The sequence below is a fragment of the Ambystoma mexicanum genome, chromosome 1q (genome assembly GCF_040938575.1).
Source record: "Ambystoma mexicanum isolate Mex_15411 chromosome 1q, UKY_AmexF1_1, whole genome shotgun sequence".
Lineage (NCBI taxonomy): Eukaryota > Metazoa > Chordata > Amphibia > Caudata > Ambystomatidae > Ambystoma > Ambystoma mexicanum.
The window spans coordinates 1504516317-1504530476 of record NC_090922.1 but is presented as its reverse complement, the minus strand read 5'-3'; the positions used below and the strand labels follow the sequence as shown (position 1 = coordinate 1504530476).

The 14160-nt window shown below is 45.0% G+C and overlaps 2 protein-coding genes across 2 annotated transcripts; both read right to left on the bottom strand.

The window, feature by feature from the left end:
• Positions 1 to 436: 436 nt before the first annotated feature.
• On the bottom strand, positions 437 to 9351 carry LOC138563342 (platelet binding protein GspB-like). The gene is made up of 8 exons (XM_069642831.1): positions 9162 to 9351; positions 7787 to 8929; positions 7488 to 7664; positions 5773 to 6498; positions 4754 to 5508; positions 4270 to 4546; positions 2141 to 2458; positions 437 to 1209 (listed from the first exon to the last, which is right to left on the bottom strand). The coding sequence occupies exons 1-8, from the start codon at positions 9349 to 9351 to the stop codon at positions 437 to 439; spliced, it is 4359 nt and encodes a 1452-aa protein (XP_069498932.1).
• Positions 9348 to 13584, bottom strand: LOC138563330 (streptococcal hemagglutinin-like). Its single transcript, XM_069642825.1, has 5 exons — positions 12684 to 13584; positions 12244 to 12420; positions 10869 to 12011; positions 10570 to 10746; positions 9348 to 9886 (listed from the first exon to the last, which is right to left on the bottom strand). The coding sequence occupies exons 1-5, from the start codon at positions 13582 to 13584 to the stop codon at positions 9348 to 9350; spliced, it is 2937 nt and encodes a 978-aa protein (XP_069498926.1).
• Positions 13585 to 14160: the final 576 nt, after the last annotated feature.

Sequence of the window (14160 nt, the reverse complement as noted above, 5' to 3'; positions counted from 1 at the left end):
GTGTGTAGATGCAGAGGCCTCATCTTGAGTAATAATGTGTGTAGCTGTAGAGGCCTCATCCTGAGTAATGTGTATAGGTGTAGAGACCTCATCTGGGGTAATAATGTGTGTAGCTGTAGAGGCGTCATCAGGGGTAATAATGTGTGTAACTGTAGAGGTCTCATCTGGAGTAATATGTGTAGCTATAGAGGCCTCATCTGGAGTAATGTGTATAGCTATAGAGGCCTCATCTGGAGTAATGTGTATAGCTGTAGAGGCCTCATCTGGGGTAATAAAGTGTGTAGCTGTAGAGGCCTCATCTAGGGTAATAATGTGTGTAGATGTAGAGGGCTCGTCTGGGGGTAATAATGTGAGTAGCTGTAGAGGTCTCATCTGGAGTAATGTGTATAGCTGTAGAGGCCTCATCTGGGGTAATAATATGTGTAGATGTAGAGGCCTAATCTGGAGTAATGTGTATAGCTGTAGAGGCCTCATCTGGGGTAATAATGTGTGTAGCTGTAAAGGCCTCATCTGTAGTAATGTGTATAGCTGTAGGGGACTCACCTGGTTTAATAATGTGTGTAGCTGTAGAGGCCTCATCTGGGGTAATAATGTGTGTACCTGTAGAGGCCTCATCTGGGGCAATAATGTGTGTAGCTGTAGAGGCCTCATCTGGAGTAATGTGTATAGCTGTAGAGGCCTCATCTAGCGTAATAATATGTGTAGCTGTAGAGGCCCCATCTGGAGTAATGTGTATAGCTGTAGAGGACTCATCTGGGGTAATTATGTGTGTAGTTGTAGAGGCCTCATCTGTAGTAATGCATATAGCTGTAGGGGCCTCTCCTGGGGTAATAATATGTGTAGCTGTAGAGGCCTTATCTGGGTTAATAATGTGTGTACCTGAAGAGGCCTCATCTGGGGCAATAATGTGTGTAGCTGTAGAGGTCTCATCCGGAGTAATGTGTATAGCTGTAGATGCCTCATATAGGGTAATAATGTGTATAGCTGTAGAGGCCTCATCTAGCGTAATAATATGTATAGCTGTAGAGGCCTCATCTGGAGTAATGTGTATAGCTGTAGAGGCCTCATCTGGGGTAATAATGTGTGCAGCTGTAGAGGCCTCATCTGTAGTAATGTGTATAACTGTAGGGGCCTCACCTGGGGTAATAATGTGTGTAGCTGTAGAGGCCTCATCTAGGGTAATAATGTGTGTAGCTGTAGAGGCCTCATCTGGGGTAATAATGTGTGTAGCTGTAGAGGTCTCATCTGGAGTAATGTGTATAGCTGTGGAGGCCTCATCTGGAGTAATGTGTATAGCTGTAGAGGCCTCATCTGGGGTAATAATGTGTGTAGCTGTAGAGGCCTCATCTGTAGTAATGTGTATAACTGTAGCGGCCTCACCTGGGGTATTAATGTGTGTAGCTGTAGAGGCCTCTTCTGTGGTAATAATGTGTGTACCTGTAGATGCCTCATCTGTGGTAATAATGTGTGTACCTGTAGAGGCCTCATCTGGGGTAATAATGTGTGTAGCTGTAGAGGCCTCATCTGGAGTAATGTGTATAGCTGTAGAGGCCTCATCTGGAGTAATGTGTATAGCTGTAGAGGCCTCATTGGAGTAATGTGTATAGCTGTAGAGGCCTCATATGGGGCAATAATGTGTGTAGCTGTAGAGGTCTCACCTGGAGTAATGTGTATAGCTGTAGATGCCTCATCTAGGGTAAAAATGTGTGTAGCTGTAGAGGCCTCATCTGGGGTAATAATGTGTGTAGTTGTAGAGGTCTCATCTGGAGTAATGTGTATAGCTGTGGAGGCCTCATCTGGAGTAATGTGTATAGCTGTAGAGGCCTCATCTGGGGTAAAAATGTGTGTAGCTGTAGAGGCCTCATCTGTAGTAATGTGTATAACTGTAGGGGCCTCACCTGGGGTGATAATGTGTGTACCTGTAGAGGCCTCATCTGGGGCAATAATGTGTGTAGCTGTAGAGGTCTCATCTGGAGTAATGTGTATAGCTGTAGAGGCCCCATTGGAGTAATGTGTATAGCTGTAGAGGCCTCATCTGGAGTAATGTATAGAGCTGTAGAGAGCTCATCTGGGGTAATAATGTGTGTAGCTGAAGAGGACTCATCTAGGATAATAATGTGTTTAGCTGTAGAGGCCTCACCTGGGTTAATAATGTGTATAGCTGTAAAGGCCTCATCTGGGGTGATAATGTATGTAGCTACAGAGGCATCATCTGGAGTAATGTGTATAGCTGTAGAGGGTTCATCTGGGGTAATAATTTGTGTAGTTGTAGAGGCATCATCTGGGGTAATAATGTGTGTAGCTGTAGAGGCCTCATCTGGAGTAATGTGTATAGCTGTAGAGGGTTCATCTGGGGTAATAATGTGTGTAGTTTGAGAGGCATCCTCTGGGGTAATAATGTGTGTAGCTTTAGAGGGCTCATCTGGAGTAATAATGTGTGTAGCTGTAGAGGCCTCATCTGGGGTAATAATGTGTGTAGCTGTAGAGGTCTCATCTGGAGTAATGTGTATAGCTGTAGAGGCCTCATCTGGAGTAATGTGTATAGCTGTAGAGGCCTCATCTGGGGTAATAATGTGTGTAGCTGTAGAGGCCTCATCTGGAGTAATGTGTATAGCTGTAGATGCCTCATCTGGAGTAATGTGTTTAGCTTTAGAGGCCTCATCTGGGGTAATAATGTGTGTAGCTGTAGAGGCCTCATCTAGAGTAATGTATATAGCTGTAGAGGCCTCATCTGTGGTAATAATGTTTGTAGCTGTAGAGGCCTCATCTGGGGTAATAATGTGTGTAGCTTTAGAGGTCTCATCTGGAGTAATGTGTTTAGCTGTAGAGGCCTCATTTTGAGTAATGTGTATAGCTGTAGAGGTCTCATCTGGGGTAATAATCTGTGTAGTTGTAGAGGCCTCATCTGGAGTAATGTGTATAGCTGCAGATTCCTATTCTGGGGTAATAATGTGTGTAGCTGTAGAGGTCTCATCTGGAGTAATGTTTATAGCTATAGAGGCCTCATATGGGGTAATATTGGGTGTAGCTGTAGAGGTCTCATCTGGAGTAATGTTTATAGCTATAGAGGCCTCATATGGGGTAACATTGGGTGTAGCTGTAGAGGTCATATCTGGAGTAATGTGTATAGCTGTAGAGGCCTCATCTGGGGTAATAACGTGTGTAGTTGTAGAGGCCTCATCTGGAGTAATGTGTATAGCTGCAGAGGCCTCATCTGGGGTAATATTGTTTGTAGTTGTAGAGGTCTCATCTGGAGTAATGTGTATAGCTATAGAGGTCTCACCTGGGGGAATAATGTGTGTAGCTGTAGAGGTCTCATCTGGAGTAATGTGTATAGTTGTAGAGGCCTCATCTGGAGTAATGTGTATAGCTGTAGAGGCCTCATCTGGAGTGATGTGTATAGCTGTAGAGGCCTCATCTAGAGTAATGTGTATAGCTGTAGAGGACTCATCTGGGGTAATAATGTGTGTAGCTGTAGAGACCTCATCTGGAGTAATATGTGTAGCTGGAGAGGCCTCATCTGGAGTAATAATGTGTGTAGCTGTAGAGGCCTCCTCTGGAGTAATGTGTGTAGCTGTAGAGGCTTCATCTGGGGTAATGTGTATAGCTGTAGAGGCCTCATCTGGAGTAATGTGTATAGCTGTAGAGGCCTCATCTGGAGTAATGTGTATAGCTGTAGAGGCCTCATCTGCGGAAATAATGTGTGTAGCTGTAGATTCCTCATCTGGAGTAATGTGTATAGCTGTAGAGGCCTCATCTGGAGTAATGTGTATAGCTGTAGAGGCCTCATCTGTGGTAATAATGTGTATAGCTTTAGAGGCCTCAATTGGAGTAATGTGTCTATCTGTAGAGGCCTCATCTGGAGTAACAATGTGTGTAGCTGTAGAGGCCTCATCTGGGGTAATGTGTATAGCTGTAGAGGCCTAATCTGGAGTAATGTGTATAGCTTTAGAGGCCTCATCTGCGGGAATAATGTGTGTAGCTGTAGAGGTCTCATCTGGAGTAATGTGTATAGCTGTACAGGCTTCATCTGGAGTAATGTGTATAGCTGTAGAGGCCTCATCTAAGGTAATAATGTGTGTAGCTGTAGAGGTCTCATCTGGAGTAATGTGTATAGCTGTGGAGGCCTCATCTGGAGTAATACGTATAGCTGTAGAGGCCTCATTGGAGTAATGTGTAGAGCTGTAGAGAGCTCATCTTGGGTAATAATGTGTGTAGCTGAAGAGGCCTCATCTAGGATAATAATGTGTGTAGCTGTAGAGCCCTCACCTGGGTTAATAATGTGTATAGCTGTAAAGGCCTCATCTGGGGTGATAATGTATGTAGCTGTAGAGGCCTCATCTGGAGTAATGTGTATAGCTGTAGAGGGTGCATCTGGGGTAATAATTTGTGTAGTTGTAGAGGCATCATCTGGGGTAATAATGTGTGTAGCTGTAGAGGCCTCATCTGGAGTAATGTGTATAGCTGTAGACGGTTCATCTGGGGTAATAATTTGTGTAGTTTGAGAGGCATCAACTGGGGTAATAATGTGTGTAGCTGTAGAAACCTCATCTGGAGTAATAATGTGTGTAGCTGTAGAGGCCTCATCTGGGGTAATAATGTGTGTAGCTGCAGAGGTCTCATCTGGAGTAATGTGTATAGCTGTAGAGGCCTCATCTGGAGTAATGTGTATAGCTGTAGAGGCCTCATCTGGGGTAATAATGTGTGTAGCTGTAGAGGCCTCATCTGGAGTAATGTGTATAGCTTTAGATGCCTCATCTGGAGTAATGTGTTTAGCTGTAGAGGCCTCATGTGGAGTAATGTATATAGCTGTAGAGGCCTCATCTGTGGTAATAATATTTGTAGCTGTAGAGGCCTCATCTGGGGTAATAATGTGTGTAGCTGTAGAGGTCTCATCTGGAGTAATGTTTATATTTATAGAGGCCTCATATGGGGTAATATTGGGTGTAGCTGTAGAGGTCTCATCTGGAGTAATGTTTATAGCTGTAGAGGCCTCATATGGGGTAATATTGGGTGTAGCTGTAGAGGTCTCATCTGGAGTAATGTGTATAGCTGTAGAGGCCTCATCTGGGGTAATAACGTGTGTAGTTGTAGAGGCCTCATCTGGAGTAATGTGTATAGCTGCAGAAGCCTCATCTGGGGTAATATTGTTTGTAGTTGTAGACGTCTCACCTGGAGTAATGTGTATAGCTATAGAGGTCTCACCTGGGGGAATAATGCGTGTAGCTGTAGAGGTCTCATCTGGAGTAATGTGTATAGCTGTAGAGGCCTCATCTGGAGTGATGTGTATAGCTGTAGAGGCCTCATCTGGAGAAATGTGTATAGCTGTAGAGGACTCATCTGGGGTAATATGTGTAGCTGTAGAGGCCTCATCTGGGGTAATATTGTGTGTAGCTGTAGAGGCCTCCTCTGGAGTAATGTGTGTAGCTGTAGAGGCCTCATCTGGGGTAATGTGTATAGCTGAAGAGGCCTCATCTGGAGTAATGTGTATAGCCGTAGAGGCCTCATCTGCGGAAATAATGTGTGTAGCTGTAGATTTCTCATCTGGAGTAATGTGTCTATCTGTAGAGGCCTCATCTGGAGTAACAATGTGTGTAGCTGTAGAGGCCTCATGTGGAGTAATGTGTGTAGCTGTGGAGGCCTCATCTGGGGTAATGTGTATAGCTGTAGAGGCCTCATCTGGAGTAATGTGTATAGCTTTAGAGTCCTCATCTGCAGGAATAATGTGTGTAGCTGTAGAGGTCTCATCTGGAGTAATGTGTATAGCTGTACAGGCTTCATCTGGAGTAATGTGTATAGCTGTAGAGGCCTCATCTGGGGTAATAATGTGTGTAGCTGTAGAGGCCTCATCTGGAGTAATGTGTGTAGCTGTAGAGACCTCATCTGGACTAATAATGTATGTAGCTGTAGAGGCCCCATCTGGAGTAATGTGTGTAGCTGTAGAGGCCTCATCTGGGGTAATGTGTATAGCTGTAGAGGCCTCATCTGGAGTAATGTGTATAGCTGTCGAGGCCTCATCTGGAGTAATGTGTATAACTGTTGAGGCCTCATCTGTGGTAATAATATATATAGCTTTAGAGGCCTCATCTGGAGTAATGTGTATAGCTGTAGAGGCCTCATCTGGGGTAATAACGTTTGTAATTGTAGAGGCCTCATCTGGAGTAATGTGTATAGCTGCAGAGGCATCATCTGGGATAATATTGTTTGTAGTTGTAGAGGTCTCATCTGGAGTAATGTGTATAGCTATAGAGGTCTCACCTGGGGGAATAATGCGTGTAGCTGTAGAAGCCTCATCTGGAGTAATGTGTCTATCTGTAGAGGCCTCATCTGGAGTAATGTGTATAGCTGTAGAGGCCTCATCTGGAGTAATGTGTATAGCTGTAGAGGACTCATCTGGGGTAATTATGTCTGTAGCTGTAGAGGCCTCATCTGCGGGAATAATGGGTGTAGCTGTAGAGGTCTCATCTGGAGTAATGCGTATAGCTGTAGAGGCCTCATCTGGAGTAATGTGTATAGCTGTAGAGGCCTCATCTCTGGGTTATAATGGTGTAGCTTTAGAGGCCTCATCTGGAGTAATGTGTATAGCTGTAGAGGCCTCATCTGCGGAAATAATGTGTGTAGCTATAGATTTCTCATCTGGAGTAATGTGTCTATCTGTAGAGGCCTCATCTGGAGTAACAATGTGTGTAGCTGTAGAGGCCTCATATGGAGTAATGTGTGTAGCTGTAGAGGCCTCATCTGGGGTAATGTGTATATCTGTAGAGGCCTCATCTGGAGTAATGTGGATAGCTTTAGAGTCCTCATCTGCAGGAATAATGTGTGTAGCTGTAGAGGCCTCATCTGGGGTAATAATGTGTATAGCTGTAGAGGCCTCATCTGGAGTAATGTGTGTAGCTGTAGAGGCCTCATCTGGAGTAATAATGTGTGTAGCTGTAGAGGCCTCATCTGGAGTAATGTGTGTAGCTGTAGAGGCCTCATCAAGGGTAATAATGTTTGTATCTGTAGAGGCCTCATCTGGAGTAATAATGTTTGTAGCTGTAGAGGCCACATATGGGGTAATAATGTGTGTAGCTTTAGAGGTCTCATCTGGAGTAATGTGTATAGCTGTAGAAGCCTCATCTGGAGTAATGTGTATAGCTGTAGAGGCCTCATCTGTGGGAATAATGTGTGTAGCTGTAGAGGTCTCATCTGGAGTAATGTGTATAGCTGTAGAGGCCTCGTCTGGGGTAATGTGTATAGCTATAGAGGCCTCATCTGGGGGAATAATGGGGTAGCTTTAGAGGCCTCATCTGGAGTAATGTGTGTAGCTGTAGAGGCCTCATCTGGAGTAATAATGTGTGTAGCTGTAGAGGCCTCATTTGGAGTAATGTGTGTAGCTGTAGGGGCCTCGTCTGGGGTAATGTGTATAGCTGTAGAGGCCTCATCTGGGGTAATAATGTCTGTAGCTGTAGAGGCCTCATCTGGGGTAATAATGTGTGTAGATTTACAGGTCTCATCTGGAGTAATGTGTATAGCTGTAGAGGACTCATCTCGAGTAATGTGTATAGCTGTAGAGGCCTCATCTGCGGGAATAATGGGTGTAGCTGTAGAGGTCTCATCTGAAGCAATGCGTATAGCTGTAGAGGCCTCATCTGGAGTAATGTGTATAGCTGTAGAGGCCTCATCTGGGGGAATAATGGTGTAGCTTTAGAGGCCTCATGTGGAGTAATGTGTCTATCTGTAGAGGCCTCATCTGGAGTAACAATGTGTGTAGCTGTAGAGGCCTCATGTGGAGTAATGTGTTTACCTGTAGAGGCCTCATCTGGGGTCATGTGTATAGCTGTAGAGGCCTCATCTAGAGTAATGTGTATAGCTTTAGAGGCCTCATCTGCGGGAATAATGTGTGTAGCTGTAGAGGTCTCATCTGGAGTAATGTGTATAGCTGTACAGGCTTCATATGGAGTAATGTGTACAGCTGTAGAGGCCTCATCTGGGGTAATAATGTGTGCAGCTGTAGAGGCCTCATCTGGCGTAATATGTGTAGCTGTAGAGGCCTCATCTGGACTAATAATGTATGTAGCTGTAGAGGCCTCATCTGGAGTAATGTATGTAGCTGTAGAGGCCTCATCTGGGGTAATATGTATAGCTGTAGAGGGCTCATCTGGAGTAATGTGTATAGACATAGAGGCCTCATCTGCGGGAATAATGTGTGTAGCTGTAGTGGTCTCATCTGGAGTAATGTGTATAGCTGTCGAGGCCTCATCTGGAGTAATGTGTATAACTGTAGAGGCCTCATCTGTGGTAATAATGTATATAGCTGTAGAGGCCTCATCTGGAGTAATGTGTCTATCTGTAGAGGCCTCATCTGGAGTAATAATGTGTGTAGCTGTAGAGGCCTCATGTGGAGTAATGTGTGTAGCTGTAGGGGTCTCGTCTGGGGTAATAATATGTGCAGCTGTAGAGGCCTCATCTGGAGTAATGTGTATAGTTGTAGAGGCCTCATCTGGGGTAATAATGTCTGTAGCTGTAGAGACCTCATCTGGGGTAATAATCTTTGTAGCTGTAGAGGCCTCATCTGGGGTAATGTGTGTAGATTTACAGGTCTCATCTGGAGTAATGTGTATAGCTGTAGAGGCCTCATCTGGAGTAATGTGTATAGCTGTAGAGGCCTCATCAGGGGTAATAATGTTTGTATCTGTAGAGGCCTCATCTGGAGTAATAATGTTTGTAGCTGTAGAGGCCACATATGGGGTAATAATGTGTGTAGCTTTAGAGGTCTCATCTGGAGTAATGTGTATAGCTGTAGAAGCCTCATCTGGAGTAATGTATATAGCTGTAGAGGCCTCATCTGTGGGAATAATGTGTGTAGCTCTAGAGGTCTCATCTGGAGTAATGTGTATAGCTGTAGAGGCCTCATCTGGGGTAATGTGTATAGCTGTAGAGGCCTCATCTGGGGGAATAATGGTGTAGCTTTAGAGGCCTCATCTGGAGTAATGTGTGTAGCTGTAGAGGCCTCATCTGGAGTAATAATGTGTGTAGCTGTAGAGGCCTCATGTGGAGTAATGTGTGTAGCTGTAGGGGCCTCGTCTGGGGTATTGTGTATAGCTGTAGAGGCCTCATCTGGGGTAATAATGTCTGTAGCTGTAGAGGCCTCATCTGGGGAATAATGTGTGTAGATTTACAGGTCTCATCTGGAGTAATGTGTATAGCTGTAGAGGCCTCATCTCGAGAAATGTGTGTAGCTGTAGAGGACTCATCTGCGGGAATAATGGGTGTAGCTGTAGAGGTCTCATCTGGAGTAATGCGTATAGCTGTAGAAGCCTCATCTGGAGTAATGTGTATAGCTGTAGAGGCCTCATCTGGGGGAATCATGGTGTAGCTTTAGAGGCCTCATCTGGAGTAATGTGTCTATCTGTAGAGGCCTCATCTGGAGTCACAATGTGTGTAGCTGTAGAGGCCTCATGTGGAGTAATGTGTATAGCTGTAGAGGACTCATCTGGGGTAATTATGTCTGTAGCTGTAGAGGCCTCATCTGCGGGAATAATGGGTGTAGCTGTAGAGGTCTCATCTGGAGTAATGCGTATAGCTGTAGAGGCCTCATCTGGAGTAATGTGTATAGCTGTAGAGGCCTCATCTCTGGGGAATAATGGTGTAGCTTTAGAGGCCTCATCTGGAGTAATGTGTATAGCTGTAGAGGCCTCATCTGCGGAAATAATGTGTGTAGCTGTAGATTTCTCATCTGGAGTAATGTGTCTATCTGTAGAGGCCTCATCTGGAGTAACAATGTGTGTAGCTGTAGAAGCCTCATATGGAGTAATGTGTGTAGCTGTAGAGGCCTCATCTGGGGTAATGTGTATATCTGTAGAGGCCTCATCTGGAGTAATGTGTATAGCTTTAGAGTCCTCATCTGCAGGAATAATGTGTGTAGCTGTAGAGGCCTCATCTGGGGTAATAATGTGTATAGCTGTAGAGGCCTCATCTGGAGTAATGTGTGTAGCTGTAGAGGCCTCATCTGGAGTAATAATGTGTGTAGCTGTAGAGGCCTCATCTGGAGTAATGTGTGTAGCTGTAGAGGCCTCATCAAGGGTAATAATGTTTGTATCTGTAGAGGCCTCATCTGGAGTAATAATGTTTGTAGCTGTAGAGGCCACATATGGGGTAATAATGTGTGTAGCTTTAGAGGTCTCATCTGGAGTAATGTGTATAGCTGTAGAAGCCTCATCTGGAGTAATGTGTATAGCTGTAGAGGCCTCATCTGTGGGAATAATGTGTGTAGCTGTAGAGGTCTCATCTGGAGTAATGTGTATAGCTGTAGAGGCCTCGTCTGGGGTAATGTGTATAGCTTTAGAGGCCTCATCTGGGGGAATAATGGGGTAGCTTTAGAGGCCTCATCTGGAGTAATGTGTGTAGCTGTAGAGGCCTCATCTGGAGTAATAATGTGTGTAGCTGTAGACGCCTCATTTGGAGTAATGTGTGTAGCTGTAGGGGCCTCGTCTGGGGTAATGTGTATAGCTGTAGAGGCCTCATCTGGGGTAATAATGTCTGTAGCTGTAGAGGCCTCATCTGGGGTAATAATGTGTGTAGATTTACAGGTCTCATCTGGAGTAATGTGTATAGCTGTAGAGGACTCATCTCGAGTAATGTGTATAGCTGTAGAGGCCTCATCTGCGGGAATAATGGGTGTAGCTGTAGAGGTCTCATCTGAAGCAATGCGTATAGCTGTAGAGGCCTCATCTGGAGTAATGTGTATAGCTGTAGAGGCCTCATCTGGGGGAATAATGGTGTAGCTTTAGAGGCCTCATGTGGAGTAATGTGTCTATCTGTAGAGGCCTCATCTGGAGTAACAATGTGTGTAGCTGTAGAGGCCTCATGTGGAGTAATGTGTTTACCTGTAGAGGCCTCATCTGGGGTCATGTGTATAGCTGTAGAGGCCTCATCTAGAGTAATGTGTATAGCTTTAGAGGCCTCATCTGCGGGAATAATGTGTGTAGCTGTAGAGGTCTCATCTGGAGTAATGTGTATAGCTGTACAGGCTTCATATGGAGTAATGTGTACAGCTGTAGCGGCCTCATCTGGGGTAATAATGTGTGTAGCTGTAGAGGCCTCATCTGGCGTAATATGTGTAGCTGTAGAGGCCTCATCTGGACTAATAATGTATGTAGCTGTAGAGGCCTCATCTGGAGTAATGTATGTAGCTGTAGAGGCCTCATCTGGGGTAATATGTATAGCTGTAGAGGGCTCATCTGGAGTAATGTGTATAGACATAGAGGCCTCATCTGCGGGAATAATGTGTGTAGCTGTAGTGGTCTCATCTGGAGTAATGTGTATAGCTGTCGAGGCCTCATCTGGAGTAATGTGTATAACTGTAGAGGCCTCATCTGTGGTAATAATGTATATAGCTGTAGAGGCCTCATCTGGAGTAATGTGTCTATCTGTAGAGGCCTCATCTGGAGTAATAATGTGTGTAGCTGTAGAGGCCTCATGTGGAGTAATGTGTGTAGCTGTAGGGGTCTCGTCTGGGGTAATAATATGTGCAGCTGTAGAGGCCTCATCTGGAGTAATGTGTATAGTTGTAGAGGCCTCATCTGGGGTAATAATGTCTGTAGCTGTAGAGACCTCATCTGGGGTAATAATCTTTGTAGCTGTAGAGGCCTCATCTGGGGTAATGTGTGTAGATTTACAGGTCTCATCTGGAGTAATGTGTATAGCTGTAGAGGCCTCATCTGGAGTAATGTGTATAGCTGTAGAGGCCTCATCAGGGGTAATACTGTTTGTATCTGTAGAGGCCTCATCTGGAGTAATAATGTTTGTAGCTGTAGAGGCCACATATGGGGTAATAATGTGTGTAGCTTTAGAGGTCTCATCTGGAGTAATGTGTATAGCTGTAGAAGCCTCATCTGGAGTAATGTATATAGTTGTAGAGGCCTCATCTGTGGGAATAATGTGTGTAGCTCTAGAGGTCTCATCTGGGGTAATGTGTATAGCTGTAGAGGCCTCATCTGGGGTAATGTGTATAGCTGTAGAGGCCTCATCTGGGGGAATAACGGTGTAGCTTTAGAGGCCTCATCTGGAGTAATGTGTGTAGCTGTAGAGGCCTCATCTGGAGTAATAATGTGTGTAGCTGTAGAGGCCTCATGTGGAGTAATGTGTGTAGCTGTAGGGGCCTCGTCTGGGGTATTGTGTATAGCTGTAGAGGCCTCATCTGGGGTAATAATGTCTGTAGCTGTAGAGGCCTCATCTGGGGAATAATGTGTGTAGATTTACAGGTCTCATCTGGAGTAATGTGTATAGCTGTAGAGGCCTCATCTCGAGAAATGTGTATAGCTGTAGAGGACTCATCTGCGGGAATAATGGGTGTAGCTGTAGAGGTCTCATCTGGAGTAATGCGTATAGCTGTAGAAGCCTCATCTGGAGTAATGTGTATACCTGTAGAGGCCTCATCTGGGGGAATAATGGTGTAGCTTTAGAGGCCTCATCTGGAGTAATGTGTCTATCTGTAGAGGCCTCATCTGGAGTCACAATGTGTGTAGCTGTAGAGGCCTCATGTGGAGTAATGTGTTTAACTGTCAAGGCCTCATCTGGGGTCATGTGTATAGCTGTAGAGGCCTCATCTGGAGTAATGTGTATAGCTTTAGAGGCCTCATCTGCGGGAATAATGTGTGTAGCTGTAGAGGTCTCATCTGGAGTAATGTGTATAGCTGTACAGGCTTCATCTGGAGTAATGAGTACAGCTGTAGAGGCCTCATCTGGGGTAATAATGTGTGTAGCTGTAGAGGCCTCATCTGGAGTAATATGTGTAGCTGTAGAGGCCTCATCTGGACTAATAATGTATGTAGCTGTAGAGGCCTCATCTGGAGTAATGTATGTAGCTGTAGAGGCCTCATCTGGGGTAATGTGTATAGCTGTAGAGGGCTCATCTGGAGTAATGTCTATAGACATAGAGGCCTCATCTGCGGGAATAATGTGTGCAGCTGTAGTGGTCTCATCTGGAGTAATGTGTATAGCTGTCGAGGCCTCATCTGGAGTAATGTGTATAACTGTAGAGGCCTCATCTGTGGTAATAATGTATATAGCTGTAGAGGCCTCATCTGGAGTAATAATGTGTGTAGCTGTAGAGGCCTCATGTGGAGTAATGTGTGTAGCTGTAGGGGCCTCGTCTGGGGTAATAATATGTGCAGCTGTAGAGGCCTCATCTGGAGTAATGTGTATAGTTGTAGAGGCCTCATCTGGGGTAATAATGTCTGTAGCTGTAGGGACCTCATCTGGGGTAATAATCTTTGTAGCTGTAGAGGCCTCATCTGGGGTAATGTGTGTAGATTTACAGGTCTCATCTGGAGTAATGTGTATAGCTGTAGAGGCCTCATCTGGAGTAATGTGTATAGCTGTAGAGGCCTCATCTGCGGGAATAATTGGTGTAGCTGTAGAGGTCTCATCTGGAGTAATGTGTATAGCTGTAGAGGCCTCATCTGGAGTAATGTGTATAGCTGTAGAGGCCTCATCTGGGGTATTAATGTGTGTATCTGTAGAGGCCTCATCTGGAGTAATGTGTGTAACTTTAGCGGCCTCATCTGGAGTAATAATGTGTGTAGCTGTAGAGGCCTCCATTGGAGTAATGTGTATAGCTGTAGAGGCTTCATCTGGAGTAATGTGTATAGCTCTAGAGGCCTCATCTGGGGTAATAATGTGTATAGCTGTAGAGGCCTCATCTGGAGTAATGTGTGTAGCTGTAGAGGCCTCATCTGGGGTAATAATGTGTGTAGCTGTAGAGGCCTCATCTGGAGTAATGTGTGTAGCTGTAGAGGCCTCATCAGGGGTAATAATGTGTGTATCTGTAGAGGCCTCATCTGGAGTAATAATGTTTGTAGCTGTAGAGGCCTCATCTGGAGTAATGTGTATAGCTTTAGAGGCCTCATCTGCGGGAATAATGTGTGTAGCTGTAGAGGTCTCATCTGGAGTAATGTGTATAGCTGTACAGGCTTAATATGGAGTAATGTGTACAGCTGTAGAGGCCTCATCTGGGGTAATAATGTGTGTAGCTGTAGAGGCCTCATCTGGAGTAATATGTGTAGCTGTAGAGGCCTCATCTGGACTAATAATGTATGTAGCTGTAGAGGCCTCATCTGGAGTAATGTATGTAGCTGTAGAGGCCTCATCTGGGGTAATGTGTATAGCTGTAGAGGG